The 24961-nt window shown below is 47.0% G+C and overlaps 2 protein-coding genes across 6 annotated transcripts in view; both read left to right on the forward strand.

Moving 5' to 3' along the window:
* LOC123762929 (uncharacterized) overlaps positions 1-24961 on the forward strand; it is a 105909-nt gene that overhangs the window by 64201 nt on the left and 16747 nt on the right. For 2 of the 5 annotated variants that reach the window (XM_045749730.2, XM_045749731.2), the window contains exon 1: positions 6135-6292. The exons of the other annotated variants lie outside the window; for them this stretch is intronic. The gene's annotated coding sequence lies outside the window, so the exon portion shown is untranslated. Of the gene's footprint in view, positions 1-6134; positions 6293-24961 lie in introns of those variants that run through there. 5 annotated transcript variants of the gene reach the window in all.
* On the forward strand, positions 11566-12111 carry LOC138350869 (uncharacterized). The gene has a single exon (XM_069302316.1). It carries the CDS (start codon positions 11566-11568, stop codon positions 12109-12111), a length of 546 nt encoding a protein of 181 aa, XP_069158417.1.

Below are 24961 nucleotides of genomic sequence, written 5' to 3' on the forward strand. Positions count from 1 at the left end.
ATCTCGTGGCGTCCCGGACTCCAGATACATAAACTAGTGCCCAGCTAAGTATTGCGAGAGGAGTGGGCGGCTGCACCCACCCGTATACAGGTCCTACCTATATAACATGGATGGTCTCAACCCTCCGCTCTGCCAACTCTGGGCCCGCCCACACACTTATACCCGCCAACACACACATACCCGCCCACACACACACACACACACACACACATACATACATCATGTGCGTGGATACAATACACATTTATAAACCATCTCCCTTTTATTGCAAGAAATGAAAGAGTCAATAAAATTGACTCTTCTGTACCAGTTGCTGAAAAAATGGTTAAAACTGTAACTTTTTTGTTGGGAGTGAATGACGTGCTGTTATACCATGTTGTTCACTGCCCCTGAACACCCTGCTGGGATACTATTACTTCGAACTCATCCTCCAAACATGATATTACTTATAACAACTATTGGTCAACGTACACAAACATGAACTGTTGTCCCCAAAAAAGTTCACTTTGTTTTATTGTAATGCTCCACATAGCACAGTAAAAGGGGGAACAGTAACTATGCAGCCTAACTTGTCCTAGTCCAAAATAAGTAATTTTGAGCATAGAATATGGCATTTTAGGCCTAATTAAGTATCTAAGCGTGCTATTCTAGGCCTAGGAAAGGTTAGGTATGATTGTTGCAGTTTCCCCTCGCCCTCTACAATGTTAATACTTCAAAAGGTTTTGGTGCACGCAACGGCTCATTTGTGTACGATCGCCCATAGTTATATGTGCTAGCATCTTAGGATGACATGTTGCCTTCCTATGTTAGGCTTTACGGAGGATAGTTAACCAGCCAGCTTAACAGGTGACAGCTTAACAATATCAGAAAGAACAGTGGGTATTTATGCTTATTCTGTCTTTGAAACCTATCGGATATGGACCTTTCATACGACGCACTGGCGAATCGTTCGAAAATTTACCTGAGGGTAACCAGTGGCCTCGACGGGGACAGGTAGCCGGTGGTACAGCGACCGCCTCCCTTTTTGCAGGTCGGCGTTCAAGGCACCACTCCTATTCACCGTCCACTATCTTATCCTCCTTTCCCTCATAAGTGCTATATATTTACAGCGACTTGTGAATATATAGCATTTTATTCTATACACTTCATTCACTATATAGAGTGTAATACTATAGCACTTTTCTCTTGCAGGCGATGAGTCACAATAACGTGACTAAAGTATGATGACCAGACCACACACTAGAAGGTGAAGGGACGACGACGTTTCGGTCCGTCCTGGACCATTCTCAGGTCTGACACCAATCGACTTGAGTATGGTCCAGGACGGACCGAAACGTCGTCGTCCCTTCACCTTCTAGTGTGTGGTCTGGTCAACACTTTTCTCTTGATTTGACCTTGTTAAATTACTACGTGATGAATTGCTGCACCGGTCATTTTGTTCATGTTATTGTGGCTGAAGCTCTCTAACGCATGTTATACGCTAGAACAAGATGCGTGCGGGGAAGCAGCTACCGACTCGCTCACAATCAATATTTTCTTCAAATTCAGTAGCTCGGATTTTTTTTTTACCCAAAAGTTTTTGGGTGAGGGGGAGAAGGTAGGGTTTGCTATTGGCTCCCTCCAGTGTGGCTCGGCCCAGTCGGGTGTGTTGGTTAGTGCATGTTGCAGAGTTAGTGATTGCATTGTGCATCAAAGTCTTTATTTACGTTCCTTGTAATTATCGCCTCTAGTTGGAACTGTTTACTAATAATGTGAGCCCGTCTTGCTGTTTCGTCTTAAGAAAATGATTAGGTGAAGGTGCTAGGCCAGTATGACGATATAGTAGCACTTGGGCAAAATATTCTGGGCTACGAATACGGGAGTGAAGGAAGCTTAACCACTAGGACCATCGTGGATCGAACTCCGACCTGCAAGATGCGAGGCCGCTGTGGTACTGACCAGTCCTAATGGATGGATTTTGTTTCGGTTTAAGTAGTTTGGTGACCATCTTTACTACCTTGAGAAGTTCTGGTATATATCCTCAAGCCAGAATTGAGCCCGACCGCAGGCATGTATTCAACCCTTGCAGGAGGCTGAGAGACTTGCTCTCCCATTTGCAGAAAGAACAGCTTCATATCTGCTTCCTGCAATGGTCAGAAGGCAGCAAGAACAATTAAAACATGAGAGGTTGACAGCCATTCATGAGAGCATAGCTACAAATGGCAAGTGTGACTGTCCCTTCACCAAACAAGAACTAATCAGAGCCAAAAAAGGTGGTAAGGACACTGCACCAGGTGCTAATAACATTACATACTCAATGATCGCACATGCAGGTCCTGCTGGAGGACAAGGAATATTGGACGTCATCAATGCATCTTGGCAGCAAAACAAACTACCGACCTCTTGGAAGAAAGCAGACCATTCCAATTCCTAAGCCGAAAGAACCTGGCAATTACAGACCAATTTCATTAACATCATGCATTAGTAAAACTGCAGAACGGATGGTCTTAAATAGACTACTGTGGAAGACTGGAGACCTGCATAAACACATATTTGGCTTCACTAGAGGAGTAGGTACTGCCAACTGCATAGCAACATTACTAGGAACAGTTAACTCAGTTCTGGCTATAGTGATCTTCCTTGATCTAGAAAATGCATTCGAACTTGCAAGCCCGCAAGCCATTTTACACACCCTAGTTAAAAAAGGTGTAAAGGGAAATATGCTAGCATGGATTCAAGATTACCTTTACTCTGGTATGCCAGAGTAAAGTTGCAAGGACAAGTGTCGGACTACCACTTGCATGAGAATGGGACTCTACAAGGAGGAGTCCTCAGTCCTAGTCTGTATAATATCCTTATGGAAAACTTCGTTATCGTGACATTTGCAGAAGGGGTTAAATTGCTAAGCAATGCTGATGATATATCATTAGTCATCACAGGTCCTTCACTTTTAAATAAAGCACAAGGGGCGTTAGATAAAGTAACATTTGAATACATTTTAGGACTAAAAATATCTGCACAGAAGTCTAAGGCAATAAGACTAGGTGGCAACACTCCAGACAGGCACCTACGCATTCAAGACATTAACCTTCAGTGGGTGGATAGATTCTGAAATGACATTCAACAAGCGAGTTAAATATCTGAAGGAGAAAGCAAAATGACGTCTGAATATAATGAGAGCAATGACAGGGCCCCATCTAGGAGTGAGACGCAAAGTGTTAAAAATGTTTTACATACACGCCATTCGTTTCCTAGTTGATTATGCAGCGCCTGCCTTACTCACTCTTTCTCCTGGCCAGTGGGAAAACGTTGAGGTTGTTCAAAATGATGCAATTCGAGTCATAACAGGAGCTCCCAGTTGGACTAAAATACTGAACCTAAACTAGAAACCAAGCTAACGTCGATTGAAATAGGATAAAAGGAGGATTGCTGACTGCATGCTGACCAAGATATTGACTAAACCAAGAATCAGTTCACTTAAAGATATAATCACTGGAGGACTAACTCGGGACAGAAGAGCCTCCAGTAGCAACAGGTGAACCCATTATGCAATAAACACCATCAATACATTCGATATAACAAATAGTCACGGAGAGGGGTGTCTACAAAATAAATGCAGACTTCGTTGTGCAAGCCCCTTGGGAATCGTTGCCAACAGACTTTAAGATTATGGGTCATGAAGGAAAAAGGAACCAGACTAAGCCTGATCTGCTATGTAATATTGCATCAATGCATATAGAAGCAAACTTGGCATCTGACAGCTTCACATACTTCGCAGATGGATCAGTAGACCAGCAAGGACAAGAAACCGGAGCTGCAGTTAAAGCAGGAAACTCTGTAAATATTTGGAGGCTCTTAAATGGGTGTTCAACTTTACAGAGATGTTAGCCATCCAAAAGGCTTTGGAACATGCTCTTGCTGAACACCGACAACTTGTTATCATACATACAGATTCGAGAACTACCATTGAAACGTTGCAACAATAACACATACGTGACAACATCCATCTGATCACAAATGTTATATCATTAATGCAAACACTCAAACATCAAGGCCGTCAAGTACTGATCAACTGGGTGCCAAGTCATGTGGGAACAATAGGAAATGACATTGCAGACGAAGCTGCAAAACTTGCAACTAATCGAAGAAATGTAGACATTTATATACCAGAGTCTATCACAGATTAAGAAAGTAATTAGAAATAGAGCAATGCAGATGATGTACAGTGACCACAACACATCAGTTGCAACATCAGACGCTGTGGATTGGTACAAGAATTCAATCACCTACGAACCACTTATTTTGATGAAAGAGAGCAATGGAGCAACAGAAGTACACTTACATCACATCAGGCTTGGATACCCATGTGCAAGGGAAGTAGGCTTACAGGTGAAAGAAAATGAGAGGAAATGTTAGCACTGTGGAGAAATGCCCGACAGACCACTGGAACATTATCTAACACAGTTATAAACCCAATAAGATTTCAACTTAGATTCAACAGAGCAGAAGTTGTTAAACACATGGAGCATAATCTTACTGAAGCGACCATACGAGTCATAAATGCTCACACTCCGCCTAAGTAAAACAGAAACAAGTAACACTTAGATTACGTTCATTCAACGCTGAAAACTTTCATTCAACACCAATAACGATCATTCAACTTCAACAACGATCAACGTTAATTACGTTCATTCAACGTCAATAACGTTCATCCAACGCCGATAACGTTAATTGAACTTCAATAACGTTCATTCAACATCTGTAATCTTGGATCACCATTACTCGAGCATCTTTCGACCACTGAGAGAGAACGGAAAGCATACATAGAGAATGGGAGAAACAGACAGACAGAAAACCTGGCCCCGTCGAGTACCCCATCTGTCTGTATGAGGGAATGTATCTGTCTGTTTGTCTGTCAAAAGATGGAAGCCAGTTAGGAGATTGTGTTGTGAAAATGGTTTCAGTGATGGGGCTTGATGGTTAAGGGGCGATGGAGAGTGTGTGTGTGTTACAAGAAATGGGGAGGAATGGGGAGACTTGAGAGGGTGTGTGTGTGGGCGAACCCTGGTCACAGGGTCGACCCCCAGGCACGGTTGGATCAGACGCCTGAGGCTAGCTCCATAAAAAAGAGGAGAGGCATGGGAGGGGGGCGGGGGAGAAGTAGACTGCTCAACAGGTGTAAGTCAATTGAGAGCCTATAACACCCTCTCCAAGCCTAGTTATGCCTTGTTCTAAGCACAGTTCAAAATGAAATGTAATTTCATTTGTGACTGATCAATGTGACAATGTGAAATGTGACTGATCAATGGTTGATCAGTCCGGCAACCAGGAGGCCTGGTCGACGACCGGGCCACGGGGACGCTAAGCCCCGGAAGCACCTCAAGGTAACCTCAAGGCAAGGTAACCACCCCCGTCCTCCTTAGGTTTCCCAACGTCAAGAAACTGTCGTACTAAAGTGCCCTTATCCTAAGCAACCAGAGAACCCAAAACAGAAAACGGGAAAGTAAGTCAATTTCGCTATCCGCTACTATTTTCTAGTACGACGATTTTTGGTCTTAATTAGAGCATACGTCAAAATGCGACGTTCTATTAGGAGAACGGGTTGGAAAGCAACCACCACCACTCACGGAGGGGATAACTAATGTAGAACAATTATAATTGTTCACGAGAACAATTATAATTCCCGTTGTTCGGGGCAGGAAGCCAGCCAGCACTTAAGGTCAAACTACAGGTCTTCCCCAGCATCCAAGCCACACAACAGTTGCCTTACTCTCTGGTATCTGTTTACTGCTACGGGTATCATTTCTGCCCGTCCCGGGATCGAACCCGGGATCCCCCTGAGTGTGAATCGTTCATTAGTAAGAGATGCACACCAATATTGCAAGGTTGCACCTGCGTAACGCTGAGGTCGCGTCCAACCAGTCGCCATCGAGCTCACTGGATGCCATCAGGCGCACTCACCCACCATTTAACCCCCTAGCAATATCTACGCTACAGTTTTGAAATTTAACATCCCGTCCACTGAAGGGACATAAGACGCTCAAGTATCCCATCTCTAGGCGATACTGAGGTCAATACGACGTCGTGAAAAATATGAAAGCCGAAAAAGGGTAAATGATGACTAGGTGGAGAGGGAGAGTGAGTGGGTTGGGAGTGAGGGAGGCGGCGAGTGTTGTGGCAGCCGTGGACGAGGCCGCACGGACTGACAGCCAGCCGCTCCATCACCACCCTATCTTCAGGCCTCCAAGATACTGTGATAAACTAACAACTATCTTACTCGTAGAAGACAAGTGCATTTTTCTAAACATCTGAGGTAAGTGGTGTGCTTGCTTTTTTTTGACTTGTGTGGTTTAACAACAAAATATTAAGTTTAATTATAAACTTAAAGGTGTGAAGGGTATAGGAGACGAGGCTTCAGTATCAGGCTGGCGTGGTATCGGAGGCTTCTCTCTCTTGTCAGGCCTTGGAGACGACAGTCATTATGTGGAGGTAATTACTCGTCTCACAAGTTATAACGCGAGACAAACTGAATTATGAAGGATGATGGCCAGCAGAGGCTGCTTTAGAGTTTCCTCGTCTCGTGTGAGCGTCGACTGGACCCTGTATACCCCTTAGGAGTGGATTTTAAATGTAGGACCCATTATTTTACCCAGTAATGTTACCCAGTAATGTTACCCAGTATGTTACCCAGTATGTCATTATTTTCAGAGACGTCAAGCTTACACACTGGTAAACTCTGACGTCAGCAGCGTCGGGTCGAGGCCCTAATTTGCTCACACACTAATTGGTAATCTAATTTGATTTTATTTTTGAGTTGGGATTTTTGTAATTGACGAATGGCTTAACGAAGGTAAGGTGATTATGAGGAGGCTGAACCAGTGTAACTACCATAAACTACCACGTGGAAGTTACAATAGAATTGGGGTGTGAAGACTGGGGGGTGAAGGAATAGTATGAGCAACGTTGGACAGTCGGGGATCGAACTGTGACCTGCGAGAACCCAAGGCCGTCGGTGCACCAACCAGTCCAAGTGGGTGGATAAAGAGTTTTATATGACAAACCTGAAGTTTGGCTAATCCATAGCGGGTACCACCATCAAGCTGTCAGGGGCGCCTGACAGCTGAGTGGACTGCGCTTCGGATTCGTAGTCCTGAGGTTCCAGGTTCGATCCCCGGTGGGGGCGGAGACAAATGGGCAAAAAGTTTCTTTCATCCTGATGCCCCTGTTACCTAGCAATAAAGAGATACAGCTGCTACGGGCTGCTTGGGGGGGGGGGGGTTGTAACAAAAAGGAGGCTTGGTCGAGGACCGGGCCGCGGGGACGCTTAAGCCCCGAAATCATTTCAAGATAACCTAAGCTTGTGTGTGTGTGTGTAGGGAGCCTCAGCCTCGAAGAAGAGGATATTCAGCACCCGGGGGGAGCCTTGTCGGTCTCCCACGTGAGCTGGCACATATGGTCTTCTTACATATTGCAATTGTCTTATATAAACTTAGTTACAAACTTAAGTTATACGCAAGGTGCAAATTGTTTGTTATAGGTCAAGTTCCTCCAGCTCCTCAGATGGCGGGCAAAAAAAAAAAAAGGAAGCTGGCAGCTCTATGGTCTCTTGTTGCTTCAATTAGTCTAGAACCCAGTTCCTTCAGAAAAACTGGAGGCACTCAAGGGTCGAGGGTGAGATGAAAGGTGAGGAGATTGTAAGAAAAAGATGAAGGTAAAAATCAAATGAAAGCTTAGATGAATGAGAGAAAAAGATGAAGGTAAGAATAAGAAAAGAAGGTAAGAAAATGGAGAAAAAGGAGAGAATCTGATAAAGTGAAAGAAAGATTAGAAGTGAGGGAAGGAAAAAGGAAGAATGGGAAAAAAACGGTTAAATAAGAAGGTATAAATACAAAAAAGTTAAACAAAATTTGCAAGGTAAAAAATGAATAAAGAAAAGAAAACAGCAAGAAGTTAAATGTAGAAGAGAAAAAAAAAATCTAGGAACATAAGAGACAGAAAAAAACAAATTAAAAGAGCCTAATGAGACAAAGCCAAGTCAGATCTCATTTGTTTAAGAAGGATTAGAAGAGCATTTAAATGTTTACTGCGAAAGGGGGGTTAAAAAGCCATTCATTTCTGCATTTTCAGTGTGTGAGTTGGCTACGTGAAATATTATAGGGGGCTGTGGAAAAGATAGTACAGATTATGGGAAAGATAATACAGGTTATGGGAAAGATGCTACAGGCTTTAGGAAAGAGAGTACAGGCATGGGAAAGATAATACAGACAATGGGGAAGAGAGTATAGGTTATGGGAAAGGCAGTACAGCCTATGGAAAAGCACAGGCTATAGAAAATCTAACAAAAGATTGTGGAAAAAAGAGTACAGGGTGTAATAATTATAGTACAGGACTTAGTGTTCACAGGACTTAGTATTCACAGGACTAGTGGACTAGTGCTAGTCATAACTGGATTAATGAACTAGTAGTAGTATTAACAGGACTAGTGTAGTAGTGTGTGTGTGGGGTGGGGGGGGGGGTGAGTGAAGACCACACCCATGCAACACCCCCCCCCCCTCCTCCCCCCCCCCCAAGCCTCCATAAGAGTTTATACGCAATAAACAAGTGGGGTCCTATATATAGTCATGACGTCACGATGTTCCCAGCAAGATTACTAAGATAATCAAGAGTTTAGTGTTTTAATGTGATCATAATTTAGTGTATGAGTGCGTGGTTCAGGGTCTTGCGTTGAGTGCGTGACCAGGGCCTTCACTCGCGTTGAGTGCGTGGTTCAGGGCCTTCACTCGCGCTGAGTGCGTGGTTGAGGGTCTTCGCTCGCACTGAGTGCGTGGTTCAGGACCTTCATTCGTGTTGAGTGCGTGACCAGGGCCTTCACTCGCGTTGAGTGCGTGGTTCAGGGCCTTCACTCGCGCTGAGTGCGTGGTTGAGGGTCTTCACTCGCACTGAGTGCGTGGTTCAGGACCTTCATTCGTGTTGAGTGCGTGACCAGGGCCTTCACTCGCACTGAGTGCGTGGTTCAGGGCCTTCACTCGCGCTGAGTGCGTGATCAGGGCCTTCACTCGCACTGAGTGCGTGGTTCAGGGCCTTCACTTGCGCTGAGTGCGTGGTTCAGGACCTTCATTCGTGTTGAGTGCGTGGTTCAGGGCCTTCACTCGCGCTGAGTGCGTGGTTCAGGACCTTCATTCGCGTTGAGTGCGTGACCAGGGCCTTCACTCGCGCTGAGTGCGTGGTTGAGGGTCTTCGCTCGCACTGAGTGCGTTGTTCAGGACCTTCATTCGTGTTGAGTGCGTGACCAGGGCCTTCACTCGCACTGAGTGCGTGGTTCAGGGCCTTCACTCGCGCTGAGTGCGTGGTTCAGGACCTTCATTCGCGTTGAGTGCGTGACCAGGGCCTTCACTCGCGTTGAGTGCGTGACCACAGCCAACTTCACGTAGACTGAGTGCATGACCTTTCACTCCACGTGAGCCCAGCACTGGAAGTGCGGCTCAGATTAACTCGCCCAGAAACAACATTTTCAACATCAATCAATAAATTATGTGCTTCCAAAATGTTGATTATGACGTCATTATGTATTTCTCGTCACGAAATACATAATTTTGTACCCGTGGTCTCGGGTAGTACAGTTGGATTCCTTCTCGACTCACAGTTGGGAATCCCGTGTTCGCATCCCGAGTTGGAGGGGGAAATGGTTGGGCGCGTTTCCTATCACCTAATGCATCCGTTCACCTTGCATAGGTACCCGGGAGTTAGGCAACTGTTGCTGGTTGCATTCTGAAGGCGGTGAGTCCGCAGTCTTGGGCAGGGGGGATGGGGGGGGGGAGCTGTATAAGCCTATTGGGCATTATAAAATAAAGTAATTATCAGGAGGCATCGTTTAGCCATAACTACTATGTAGCACTTGGAAGGGATGGTAGCTATAACCACTTGGACTGTCGGGAATCGAACGCCGACCTGCAAGAAGCGAGATATCATCGCGTGACCGACCCAGTCAAAGGAGTCTCTGGGTACAGTGTAACAAAAAGGAGGCCTGGTCGAAGACCGGACCAAGGGGACGCTAAGCCCGATATAATCTCAAGATAACTTAAGATAACTTCGTTTCCTCAATAATAGGCAACCAAGTTAAGTTGGAAATCCTCCGTTTTCTTTAAGAGAGGAGTAACTCCAGTCACGGACGCTCTCCAGTCGTGTAATTAGTTATTCTTAAAGATAATTTTTTATTACCAATTTTTGCAGGGTTGCAACTTGCGCGGGCCTTCAGTCTGTGGCTGGCCATTCAGGCCCCAAGGTAAGATAATTATCGGGAGAAAGCGGTTGTCTGTTACGACTTAGTAGCGATCAGGATAAGGATTTTGGATGGGATGTGGGGGAGGGGGAACTATAATGGGTGCACTTGGACGGTCGAGGATTGAACGTCGACCTGCAAGAAGCGTGACCGTCACTCTACTGTGTCCAGCCCAAGTGGTTGGACTGGTCCCAAGTTACTGTTGGGTACGTACACAAGGGCAGACAGTGAAGGAATGATTGCCAATCGTCCCCACCCTGCCACAGATTGGAACCCCAGGTCAGGCGTGAGTGGGGGGGGGGAGGGTTGTAAATCACTGCAGCCAATCAGCGAGTGAAGCCAGCACTGCAGTGTGTGGTGTAAAGGTCATCAGTGACAGCCGTGACAGCAGTCACTAGTCCTCACTTGTCACCACCACTGGCACTGCCCCCCTTCCCCCCCCCCCCCCCCTGCCCCACGCTCGCCTCCATGGCACCAGATCGTTCTCCTAATCTACCACTCCGTAAAAAATTAAACTGTTTAGCCTTAGCCAGAAACGGACGAACCCAAGCAACTCCCCTAACCTATCTAAGCCGAGGCATAGAAAGCGTCAGTATTACGGTGCTGTAATTTTTACTAATACGTCGCATTTTAACGGATTCGTAGAGTATCGTAAAAAAAAATTGCTGTGTAGCGCATTCCTCTCACGTTTCGCTATCAGTTTCGGCCGGGTTCGAGGACCTGGGCTGGGAGAGATGATTAGAAACCAATCCTTATCTGTTCGCCCACCTCTTCCCCCAGCAGTAATTAGGGATCAGGTCGTAAATCGATTAGACGATCTTTTTTTCCCAGGGGAAACTAGTAGGGTAAGGCAATGAGAAGGGAAAGCTTACTAACATGAATCAAAAATACTTCTATGAAACCTTAGCAGAAAATAGATATAAAGGCATTAGTTCCCCCCACCATGTTACCTATCACTGACAACGGGGAAGTGAACTCTAGCTCTGCATACCCAGCCTGCTTGCCTTGGTACTTCTTCCATTATCACTTCTCGCATTCGAAATCTGCAGACTGACGGGGTCTTCCCGTGTGGTTCTCACAAGACAAAGCTCGATAACTTCAATGACAATGTCAACAAAAGCCATGTGTGAGGATATGTGGAGGGGTAAGGGGGTGGCCAAGACCCTCTCGGGCTCCTTGTATATCCATGTGGATATACAGCCCGATGATTTGAAGTAGCGGGGAATGGCCAGGGCGTATATAAGGATACACGGGTATATACATGTGGGAGGAGGAGGGGACAAGGGACGGATGTGGGCCCTCCAGCGATGTGGGAGCCTTTGCTTCACCCGTCATCCCGTCCTCGGGAGCCTTGGCTTCACCCGTCATCCCGCCCTCGGGAGCCTTGGCTTCACCCGTCATCCCGCCCTCGGGAGCCTTGGCTTCCACCCGTCATCCCGCCCTCGGGAGCCTTGGCTTCACCCGTCATCCCGCCCTCGGGAGCCTTGGCTTCCACCCGTCATCCCGCCCTCGGGAGCCTTGGCTTCACCCGTCATCCCGCCCACGGGAGCCTTGGCTTCCACCCGTCATCCCGCCCACGGGAGCCTTGGCTTCCACCCGTCATCCCGCCCACGGGAGCCTTGGCTTCACCCGTCATCCCGCCCACGGGAGCCTTGGCTTCCACCCGTCATCCCGCCCACGGGAGCCTTGGCTTCCACCCGTCATCCCGCCCTCGGGAGCCTTGCCTTCCACCCGGCATCCCTCAAGTCGCCGGACGCAGCCACCCTCCTGCTCTTGTTTATGTTAATGCCGCCCTCGCTGGCTGTTGTTTAGTGACCCAGGCTCCTGAGATTGCAGCACGTACCTGCTGCTAGGATCACAGCACGTGCCTGATGCTGGGATCACAACACGTACCTGATGCTGGGATCGCAGCCCGGGTCAACTGCTGGGATCACAGCACGTGCTGTGATGATTAACGCCAACCACAGACTGATGTTTGACTCGTTGGTAACAAAGAATTGATTGGACGAAGAATTCCCACACCAGAATAGTTAAACTAGTACACAACAGGTACAGCAAGGCTCCAGGCGGGGCATAAAGGACAAGACCTAACTCTCCCTGGTGATTGATGAAGATTAAGCCACCCAAGAGGTGGCACGGGCATGAATAGCCCGTAAAAGCTCTCCCGTAGTCATTGATACGTGAGCGGGACCAAAGAGCCAAAGCTCAACCCGGTCAATTCGCAAAACGAGACAGTTCGACAGAGCGAACTGCTTCGTTTTGCGAAAATCTTATTTTCAAAATTGTCCATGTCGTTAGGATAGGATATATATATTTGCTTGGGCAAGGCTGTGTTAGGCTAGGCTAGTTTGGGTTAAGAGTTGTCACACTCTTAGTTCTTCTAACACTAAGAGATCTTCTTGAGAGATTAGCAACACATGTTTGAGGTTGAACACAGCAGCTGATGAGCAACGGGAAATGTAACACAGGCTGTGAGTTAATAAATTACGATTTAGAATTGAAACATTAAATGATGATTAGCGGTAAAATTTAAACGGCGAAAATTGTAACGCGAATAATAATTATAATTTAATAATTCATTTGCTAATTAGAGCAAAGAAACCTATTATTACAATAAACTCAACTCCCTGAATCGCTAACGATCCAGATCAAATGCTCATTAATGCAGCCGCCAGCCCTCTCCCCCCCCCCTTCCCTCACCCTCCTTTTTTATGCATGAAAATGCTTACGCACGACTCAAAATATCGTTCGAACTTTTCTGGAAGATTGTTTTGCTCCTATCCAATGTTTCCATTTTCTGAAGGTTATAGTGGCATTAAATATCCAGGTTTAGGATAGGGGTCGCTGGTTCGATCCCCTGTCCTGCTGTAATGATTTTCGTAAAGATATTTCACGCTAGTGTGTTTAATTGTGTAAATACACCTTAACATCCCAACTAGGAGAAAGAAGAGTAGGTTATTTGCATTAAACAAAGATTTAAGTGGTTGTTGGTTTGAGCATCAAGGTTCATTATTATTAATAATATCTTTGTTAACAAAATTTATTTACAGTTTTGCCTAATCTGAGGAATTTAATTAAGTCTTATTAGAGTGAGGATAATGCTGGTATTCACTGTCACACAGAACAGAGGGTCATACACAAGACAATAGGTCTGAACTGTAGGCTGTAGCACATATATATCATGGTTACAATCAATGTTTCAATGTACGAATATGTAAATACTGTATAACTTTCTATTGCGCACTGCCACAGAAGGGCAGGGATGAGTTCATGAGATATGCAGCTTAAAAATATATAAATAAAATTGTTCTTCATTCTTTAAAATGAACAAGAAAATTTTGGATAAATTGTTAGGATGTCGTCCAGTATGCCAGATTCAATGAAATAGTTACACAGTTGGTGGTACAATAGGCCAGGAGGTCTAAAATCTTTTACGGTTTCACATTCAACAATATAGTGTTCTAGTGAATGCATTAAAGGTTTATCACAGAGTTTACAATCTGAATATTCTGGTAGTGGCTCAGCCTCACTAACCTGCCAGATGTGTCTATAACCAAGGCGAATTCACGCAATGACTACATCACATTGCCTGGTCCGTTTACTGTGCTGACCATACAAATACCTATTATTACAAAAGTTTTCACAGCTTTTAATACTGCAGCTTTCAGGTCTCTGGGCATTTCTTAGTTCTTCTAAATTTGAAGTAATTTCTTTAATTTGTATGTTTCTAATAATTGCATTAGATAGTCATAATCAGTGTTTTCTTTCCTGCAAGCCTCATTGACCAATCGATTTACAAAGTCATGTTTTCCAACTCCAATATGGGATGCGATCCACACACACAAAACAGATTCATTTATTTTTTTACAGATTGATAAAGATTAAGCCACCCAAGAGGTGGCACGGGCATGAATAGCCCGTAAGAGATTTTTTTTTTTACAGGAACCCAGCTTGTTATCTAGTGGGTGGAAGTCACCTCGCTTGGTTGAATGCAAGTTAAGGCGGTGGTCTTTAATATATGGTGATGAATAACTGGAATGTGATGTACGGATCATATGCTGATGGTGCAATGTGAATTGTGGTTTATGTTGAAGCACTGTGAGGGGGTATGATAGTGAACTGGTGAAGGGGGCCAGGTGCATGATAGTGAACTGGTGAAGGGGGGCAGGTGCATGATAGTGAACTGGTGAAGGGGCCAGGTGCATGATAGTGAACTGGTGAAGGGGGCCAGGTGCATGATAGTGAACTGGTGAAGGGGCCAGGTGCATGATAGTGAACTGGTGAAGGGGGCCAGGTGCATGATAGTGAACTGGTGAAGGGAGGCAGGGGCATGATAGTGAACTGGTGAAGGGGCCAGGTGCATGATAGTGAACTGGTGAAGGGGCCAGGTGCATGATAGTGAACTGGTGAAGGGGGCCAGGTGCATGATAGTGAACTGGTGAAGGGAGGCAGGGGCATGATAGTGAACTGGTGAAGGGGGCAGGTGCATGATAGTGAACTGGTGAAGGGGCCAGGTGCATGATAGTGAACTGGTGAAGGGAGGCAGGGGCATGATAGTGAACTGGTGAAGGGGCCAGGTGCATGATAGTGAACTGGTGAAGGGAGGCAGGGGCATGATAGTGAACTGGTGAAGGGAGGCAGGTGCATGATAGTGAACTGGTGAAGGGGGCAGGTGCATGATAGTGAACCGGTGAAGGGGGCAGGTGCAGGATAGTGAACTGAAGGGGGCAGGGGCATGATAGTGAACTGGTGAAGGGAGGCAGGTGCATGGTGACTTGGGAAGGGGCACCAGCAAGGACTGGTGAAGGGCATGCCGAGGTCGTCTTTAAGTGAGTAACGCACCGGCAATATTTCCAAAGCTTGCGATCAATCGTCCGACGGCGAGAAATGGTCTTCCATGTGAAGAATTGCTTTACCCTCGCCTCCCTCTTTCCCGCGCTTCCTCCCCTTCCTTCCCTCCTCCTCCCCTTCCTTCCCTCCTCCTCCCCTCCCTTCCCTCCTCCTCCCCTTCCTTCCCTCCTCCTACCCTTCCTTCCCCCTCCTCCCCTCCCTTCCCTCCTCCTCCCCTCCCTTCCCTCCTCCTCCCCTTCCTTCCCTCCTCCTCCCCTTCCTTCCCTCCTCCTCCCCTCCCTTCCCTCCTCCTCCCCTTCCTTCCCTCCTCCTCTTCCTTCCCCCCTCCTCCTCCTCTCTTTGATGCACATTAACTCTTCTCCCCTTCCCTCCTTCCTACAGTAGCTTGCCTCATTTAATGGTCACACTTATAATGGTTTTCCCTGGTTGTTCAGCTTCGTTTTCTTTTTGTAATATCAGGTGTTCTTAGGCATCGATATTCTTTTGTTTATTCTATTGCACTTACCATTTTCTGTTATATAACTCGAGCTAGCTCTCTCTCTCTCTCTCTCTCTCTCTCTCTCTCTCTCTCTTTCTTTCATATATAATATAAATATATATGCGAACAAGCTTGAATAGTCCCCAAGCCAATATGTATATATATATTTAGTGCAGTTTCACTAAATTCCACACCAGAACTTTAGATTTTTCTAATGAGCAACTAAGTTAATTTCCACCATAATTAGATTGACTGCATTTTCTTTAGGTAGCGCGGCCTTCTGCGGGTCAGAAGGACTTAACGACAACCAAGTATATAATTTGTTTGTTTTTTACAATTACACTGTTTTGTTAAGTGCAAATTCTGATTATTGGGTTATACATCATTATTGATTCTGATTATACATCACTAGGTACACATCTAGATGCAGTCTAGATGTGTACCGTATAGCAGCTAACTCCCGAGTACCTGTTTACTGCTAGGTGAACAGGAGTATCAGGTGAAGGTCTTGCTTCCTTCTCCTGATGAGGCACCAGGTAGGTGTGTGTGTGTAGAAGAGTCATCGTAGTGTTTAAAAAAACAGCTTCTTGCCTAAGCCTAATTAGGCAAGGCATCTTGCCTTAATTAGACACAGGCGTAAAAGATATATATATATATATATATATATATATATATATATATATATGACTGAAAACTCACACCCCAGAAGTGACTCGAACCCATACTCCCAGGAGCAACGCAACTGGTAACTACAGGGCGCCTTAATCCGCTTGACCATCATCAAGCGGATTATCAAGGCGCCCTGTAGTTACCAGTTGCGTTGCTCCTGGGAGTATGGGTTCGAGTCACTTCTGGGGTGTGAGTTTTCAGTCGCATATAGTCCTGGGGACCATTCAGGCTTGTTTGCATATATATATATATATATATATATATATATATATATATATATATATATATATATATATATATATATATATATATATATATATATATATACAGTATTTGGTTCTTCTTCTTGGATTCAGACATATTTGTGTGTGTATACAGTCAGCAAAACACAGTACACACACACACACACACACACACACACACACACACACACACACACACACACACACACACACACACACACACACACACACACACACACACACAACAAGGGGAACGGAGCTTGGTGTAAGAGATAAAACCCCCCTCACTGCCCTCGTCTCCCCTCACGAAAGCCTCAGTAAGGCGGACAATCTGCTTACTTTCGCCCTGTTGCCGCGCCCTGCCTGTTCAACAGGTGGTGGAGCCAGCTGCCGGGAGGGTCCACTAGGACCAGCACCAGCTGTTGAGTCCAGCCAGAGGGTGTTACAGCCTCGCTGCACATGCTCAACAGGTGGTAGGTAGAGCCAGCTGGCGGGAAACAGTGGGGAACAACACCAGCTGTTGAACCCAGTTAAAAGGTGTTACAATCTCGCTAAGGATTGAGATTTATCCTTATAAATGTCTTTTTATAAACATTCCAGAAGCAACGGTACACAGACAAGGGAAAAAATGGTTTTATATCCATTTATATACTGATGCGTAAATATATACAACTCCCTTACTTTATTATCTGTTTCGTAAGTAAGAAGTTATATATTTAACAAAAAAATGGAGCAGGGTGGTGGGATTGAACGAGCGTCCAGGGTATGGCACGTGTCTGGGGTGACCCAGAACGCTGGATCGATCCAGCGTTCTGGGTCAACAACAGCAAAAGACACATGGGAGACATCTTCCGTCACGCCACGCCTCAGTCACAGTCACGTCTCTGTGGAGGTGTGACTGTGCAGTCGCACCTCCACAGATCTCCAGTATCATCTATTGATACTGGTAATGGCTCAAAAAGGCCACCACTTACGGGCTATTCATGCCCGTGCCACCTCTTGGGTGGCTTAATCTTCATCAATCAATCAGCAAAAGACATAACGATCGCGGTGATTGGTGTACATTACCGGGCAGTGAAGGGGGAGAGGAGGTTACAGTGTCGAGGGTCTGCTGTATCCAGGAGCAGAGAAGACATGATGGGTGGATGCCGCCTTTCCTGGAGGCCTAGGTGATGGGGTGATGGGGGGTGTAGTAGGAGAAGGGGGGGGGAGAAGGGGGCTATGAGAGGGGGGGGGAGAATGGGGCTATGAAAGGGGAGGGGGGGCGGGATCCATGCCTGCCTCCCACCATCCTGCTGAACTGATTGGATTTTCACCCTTTTTCCTACATTGCTTTTGAGCGCGCGAAATGAACCCTCACTCGCATTATAACACCTGCAGTGGCCCTCAAACACCCGTCATGACCTTTAAACACCTGACATGACCTTTAAACACCTGCCGTGACCTTCAAACACCCGTCATGCTCTGCAACACCTGCCGTGACCTATGTACAACCCTTTGACCTCGTAGCGTGGGTGTTCTGGGACGTGAATTATGTGCTGGGCTTCACCATATGACCCATCGCCAACACGGGGACTCGAATCCCAGAAGAGGTCGAGAGGGCAGAGTCGAAAAGGATGGACACAGGGGGGTGGCTAGAGATTCATCAAGCATTTACCGGTCCTCTTACGAAACCGGTGCATCTTTCCTCAATCATGGCGGCTGTGTTGGCCTCTTAGGAAACGGTTAATGAACTTCAATACGCTGCGAGGTTGTGTAGATGTCTTGAGGGAGTTGTGGCCAGTCTTCCCCCATGTATAGGAAGTACAGGCTTGAATACTTGCTAGTATCAAGGTACCTGCAAGTATCAGAAGTGCTTGCGTATGCACTTGCAAGTATCAGAAGTGCTTCTGTAAGTACTTGGTAGTATTTACGTAAGTATCAGAAGTACTGGTGTAATTACTTGCAAGTATCAGAAGTACTGGTGTAAGTACTTTTGCTAGTATCAAGTATCAAGACCAAACCACATACCAGAAGATGAGGAAGGGAAGGGAACTATCAGGGAGGAAAGCGCCAAGCCATTACAACTATATAGCACTGGGAAGAGGTCAGGATAAGGATTTAGGATAGGACGGGGGGAGAAGGAATGGTACCCAACCACTTGGACGGTCGGGGATTGAACGCCGACCTGCAAGAAGCGAGACCGTCGCTCTACCGTCCGACCCAAGTGGTTGGACATAGGAGACGACGACGTTTCGGTGTGTCTTGGACCAATATCAAGTCGATTGTGATAAATGGGAGGTTGATTGATAAAGATTAAGCCACCCAAGAGGTGTCACGGGCATGAATAGCCCGTAAGTGGTGGATTTGTTTGAGTGAATGTACTGTGTGTGCTGAGGTCGCGTTAAATAGTCAGTCCTTACTATGTGGCTGTTATCGCGGGGGGAGGATACTGCATGACAGTATTTATGAGGGCGTCCAGCTGCTGGACACCTTTTTTTGGTCCAGAGGAGTGGCGGTGTTGATGGCTTCGGGCTGGTTACTGCAAGATTCAGGGGACTCTTAAAGCTCTTCTAAGGTCGTTGGTTGCTTCCACATTCCAGGAGATAGTCAAGTAGTAGCTTGTCTGTGATTGTTTGGTAGAAGATGTATTTCCACTCTCTGGGGGTCACCCATTTCCCAGTTGCATCTGTAACCTTGACCATTCCTCCCCCCTCCCCCCCCACCCCACCGTCCATTCCCTAATCCTTATCCCTTCCCAGCGCTATATAGTCGTAATGGCTTGGCGCTTTCGAAGTTCCCTTCCCTTCCCCTTGACGTAGTCTATGTAAAAACCAGACTGCTATTTTCCCCTGTGGATTCCTTTCGGGATATTTAACCTAACGTTGTGGCCTGAAGATACCATATTGCAGAGGGCGGGGAGCGAGGGTGTTGTTATTTTAGATTTAGTTACTCAGGACAAAATGTCCATGTAGCATAGGCTATAGTGAGCCCGTAAATGCAGTAACTCAATTTCTGTGGGTTTATAATGCACAGGCATTAAGTAAGGCAAAAAAGAGAGAGGTGGAGAGAGGAGAGGAGGAAGAAATTCCTAGAGGAAGGTAAGAGCAAGGCAAAAGGTAGGATAGGATGGGTGTAATGATGGGATGTAAGAAGAGGATAATATTAGTAGCCATCCTTCAGTCTAAGACTATGGAGTTGCGCCCTGACAGGGCGCAAAGCCTGGGTAGGTAGATATGGAGGAGAAGCTGTTACACATGCAACAGCTCCCCCTCTCCACGTTGCTGAAATTATCCAATAGAAAGGCAAATGCCAATACACATGGTTCCAGCAACGTCGCAGGAGCTGCCAGAACGAGGTCGACGTCAACAACGAACTGCCTTAGGGGCTCCAACTCCGGATTTTTCCTCGAGGTTGACTCCTGAAGCCTTTCCCAAAAAAGGGGTATGTCCGCAAGGCAGCGGAGGTTTAAAATCAGGGTTTCCCTTCCCCTAGATGGGCTGCCTTCCCAGGCTATCGAGTCCCATCTACCCGAAGCAGCTGGTTTTAAGGCGCCAGAGGCACGCCCTCGCCCCTTCTGTCGGTAAAAGCAGTTCCGCCGGACTTAAAGACTAAGCCCCCCGTGCAGGCCAGGAGTTGGACTTGATTAAAGACTAAGCCCCCCGTGCAGGCCAGGAGTTGGACTTGATTAAAGACTAAGCCCCCCGTGCAGGCCAGGAGTTGGACTTGATTAAAGACTAAGCCCCCCGGGCAGGCCAGGAGTTGGACTTGGTTGTCAGAGGCTATTGGAGACGCATGCCGTATAGGAGCATTTTATAGGTCATGGGAGCTCGTCCCCCATTACCACCCCCTGGCTATGACAACCCCTTGGAACCAAGAAGAGGATAATAATGAGGATAAGAATGGGAACGGTCCTGCTTCCTTAAGCAAGTACTTATTTGCGTAAGTACTTGATAGCATCAGAAAGTACCTGTTCTCTTCCCTTTCTAAAATATCTTTCATCTTTTGGTTTGGTTTTCAATCCATCTTTTAATTTGCATCTCTCCCTCTCGCTTCTGTGTGATACCCCCTGTCCCGTTTTCTCTGATCCCCCTCCGTGAAAAATACAGTGGTTTAGCCTGACCAAAGGCGTCAGAACCTGGTCTATTTTCACCTAATGTACCGGTGCCCATAATCATTAATCCCCCCCAAACAAAACAAAAAAAGTCGATATTGCGGTGCTCTTAATCTCCCTAAACCACCTCAAATTTTACGGTTTACAGTTTCGTAAAAAATTGTAAGGCACTTAGTACGTAAACAAAAAATTTTCGTTAAAATTGTAAGGCACTTTCTTGCCTCTCTTCAGCCTTCCATTATCGTCATGGCGCCTATGGTAAGCTGGGGATCGAACCGGAGAATGGTAAATTACCCTCCTCCGGCAGAAGGTGCATCCCAGGAACCATCATTCCCCGCGTTGAGGAGACATAGCGTTTGGGCAACGTTTTCTTTCGCCTGATGCCTGTGCCTACCTTAGCAGTGAAATAGGTGTACCTGGGGGTGTTAGACACCTGTTTTGGGGCTGCATCTTGGGAAAATATCAATAGGGAGGGAAGGAACTGAGAAACCATCACCAATTTAGACTAACCTCGTCTCCTCGGTATGACAACAAAATTATATTTTATAATCCTGGCCTTCAATGAATCAAGATTCATTCTTTCTAGTAAATGTTCCAAATGAATCTGAAAACCGCAGCCAGCCCTCAGGCTACTCCCTGTAGCCTGGAAGCTACGTGGAGGCTCCCTGTAGCCTGGAGGCTACGCGGAGGCTCCCTGTAGCCTGGGCAGGCCTCGTAGCTCTTGGAGCAACCCAGGCGGCGGGCTATATACCTGCCGATGTCACAGCCGTGATTGGTTTTCTATTCTCAGGTAACACACCTGCTCCCGATTCAATTACGTCAGCTGCGCCTCGGCGATGCGCACTGATGGCCTATCAGGAAGGTGTTGGTTTGTGGAGAGGGTGTTCCAGCGTCACACAGGCTTGTGGCGAGGTGTTCCAGCGTCACACAGGCTTGTGGAGAGGTGTTCCAGCGTCACACAGGCTTGTGGAGAAGTGTTCCAGCGTCACACGGGCTTGTGGAGAGGTGTTCCAGCGTCACACAGGCTTGTGGAGAGGTGTTCCAGCGTCACACAGGCTTGTGGCGAGGTGTTCCAGCGTCACACAGGCTTGTGGAGAGGTGTTCCAGCGTCACACAGGCTTGTGGAGAGGTGTTCCAGCGTCACCCAGGCTTGTGGAGAGGTGTTCCAGCGTCACACAGGCTTGTGGAGAGGTGTTCCAGCGTCATCCAGGCTTGTGGAGAGGTGTTCCAGCGTCACACAGGCTTGTGTGAATAAAGCGGATACCTCATTATTTCAATAAAGTAATAAATATGAGAGATACCTCACTTCTTAATGGTTGAGGAATGTGGTGGGAGGGGGGATGTGGTGGAGTGGGGGAGTTGATATAATGATGCCTCCCAACACATCCCTCTGGCTCTTCCCAGCCCCAAAGTCGCGATGGAAGAGAGAAGGTCTAATTATCCTTTCTGCCCACCGCCACAGGCACTATCCTCACCACCACCACCACTACTACCACCATTACCACCACTACCACCAGCTACTTCACTGTGTCTACTGGTGGCTCTTAATTTGTGTCCTACGAGGCTTCCTGTGACGGCTCCTCTACTGACCTGCCTGCTTCCCTGCTAACCTGCTGTGCTCGCCGGTGGGTTGGTCCCCCTTACCCATCCTGCTGGATGGTTCTGCTTTATGGAGCCACGCCAGCACACGCAAAGGTCAAAGGTTTAGGTGCATTTTGCCGAATGAAAACAACTACGGCTTGTCACCATCATTCATGAGCCAGGCCGGAGAGAGAAGGACGAACGTTCTGACATCTGTAGCTCTTCACAAGCCCAGCGCGTGACGCGGTCTTAGAGCGTTTTCGCATTCTGATCGTCCGACGTCTTGTGTTTATCTATTTCCCGCATTTTTATCATTTAACACTCGCCGTATGACTGTCTAATGCAGCTCGTGATTGTTTAATTCTCGCCTTGCGCTCGCCTGACTCTCACTTGTGCTCGCCTGACTCTCACTTGTGCTCGCCTGACTCTCACTTGTGCTCGCCTGACTCTCACTTGTGCTCGCCTGACTCTCACTTGTGCTCGCCTGACTCTCACTTGTGCTCGCCTGACTCTCACTTGTGCTCGCCTGACTCTCACTTGTGCTCGCCTGACTCTCACTTGTGCTCGCCTGACTCTCACTTGTGCTCATCTGACTCTCACTTGTGCTCGCCTGACTCTCACTTGCTCTCGCCCGACTCTTACTTGTGCTCGCCTGACTCTCACTTGTGCTCGCCTGACTCTCACTTGTGCTCGCCTGACTCTCACTTGTGCTCACCTGACTCTCACTTGTGCTCGCCTGACTCTCACTTGTGCTCGCCTGACTCTCACTTGTGCTCGTCTGACTCTCACTTGTGCTCGCCTGACTCTCACTTGTGCTCGCCTGACTCTCACTTGCTCTCGCCCGACTCTTACTTGTGCTCGCCTGACTCTCACTTGTGCTCGCCTGACTCTCACTTGTGCTCGCCTGACTCTCACTTGTGCTCGCCTGACTCTCACTTGCTCTCGCCCGACTCTCACTTGCTCTCGCCTGACTCTCACTTGTGCTCGCCTGACTCACACTTGTGCTCGCCTGACGCTCACTTATGCTCGCCTGACGCTCACTTGTGCTCGCCTGACTCTCACTTGTGCTCGCCTGACTCTCACTTGTGCTCGCCTGACTCTCACTTGTGCTCGCCTGACACACTTGTGCTCACCTAACTCTCACTTGTGCTCGCCTGACTCTCACTTGTGCTCGCCTGACACACTTGTGCTCGCCTAACTCTCACTTGTGCTCGCCTGACACACTTGTGCTCGCCTAACTCTCACTTGTGCTCGCCTAATTCTCACTTGTGCTCGCCTGACACTGACCTTGAGCTCACCTAAGGCTCAGTGAATCATCTGAAGTGCTTCCGAGACACTGTCCGCCCCCCTACGTGTCCCAGGTGGCGGGGAGTGGGGGAGAAGCGCGCCCAACAAGAGCAACAGGTGAGAGAAGGGAGAGGGGAAGACGGGGCATCACCTATGCATGTGAGGGACACGGCCCGAGGACGCTCCAAGCCCGTGTCTGTTGACAGGAAGTATTCCCTGCTGGAGGTCCTTGTCGTGGTCGCTGTAGGGAGGAGGTTGGAGTGGAGTAGGGGGGTCGCTCTGCGCCTATAGTTAAGATGTAATAAGGGTTAAATTTGAAGTGGTTTTTGCCTAGCCAGGAGCTAGTCGGTCGGCCGAACGGACAGCACGCTGGACTTGTGATCCTGTGGTCCTGGGTTCGATCCCAGGCGCTGGCGAGAAACAATGGGCAGAGTTTCTTTCACCCTATGCCCCTGTTACCTAGCAGTAAAATAGGTACCTGGGTGTTAGTCAGCTGTCACGGGCTGCTTCCTGGGGGTGGAGGCCTGGTCGAGGACCGGGCCGCGGGGACACTAAAGCCCCGAAATCATCTCAAGATAACCTCAAGATAGCAGCTAGCTCCTGGCCTAGGCTCATTAGTTCTAAAAATACGTCAATGTTACAGTGGTTTTTATTTTCCCTTGAAGCACTGATATTTTGACGATGTTGTTGGTAACGTTATGTTTACGGTGCTTTAAGAACAGGATGTGCTGTGAGTGTCCCTATAAGGCGAGGCAATTAAAATACTTAGCAAGGGCTAGGGTTTATCAAGCATTATATACGCTACCGCTTACGGAACCTGTACATCTTTCCTCAATCATGGCGGCTTTGTTTACATTGATTATAGTTTACAGCTCCGAAGCACTGCTGTTTATAACAATAATAGCCTTGGATGGTGACGTTTCCAAGCTCATAAGCTAGTTAATAAATGTGAACAAAGCCGCCTTGATTCAGGAAAGATGCACAGGTTTCGTCAGTGGTTGGATAAATGCTTGATACATCCCAGTCAGAGCTGGTAGGATGATAAGGTAATGTGGGAGGGGACTGTAGGTGGAGGGGTGTACTGAAATATATATATATATATATATATATATATATATATATATATATATATATATATATATATATATATATATATATATATATATATATATATATAATGTATATGTATATTTAAATTAGGGTATTGGGATGTTTATCTAAGATGAAGTTGGAAGATGTTTATTATACTCTTTGTACCCTATTCCGACTTTCAGTTATTCTTATCATTATCTCTATTTCATTATGAAATAGGCAGGGAAGAAAGCCCCCCCCCAATCTTATTTACAAGCTTACCCACCCTGATAATTACCAGATTTTACTTACTCTCGAGCTAGAGAGCTGGATTACGGAGTCGATCCAATGGGTAGAAAGGTAGGAATATAGAGCTGTGCTCATCCTAAGGGGAGGAGACAAAGGAGATTTTGAAGGGCAGGAAAATGGGG

Source organism: Procambarus clarkii, chromosome 47 (genome assembly GCF_040958095.1).
Source record: "Procambarus clarkii isolate CNS0578487 chromosome 47, FALCON_Pclarkii_2.0, whole genome shotgun sequence".
NCBI lineage: Eukaryota > Metazoa > Arthropoda > Malacostraca > Decapoda > Cambaridae > Procambarus > Procambarus clarkii.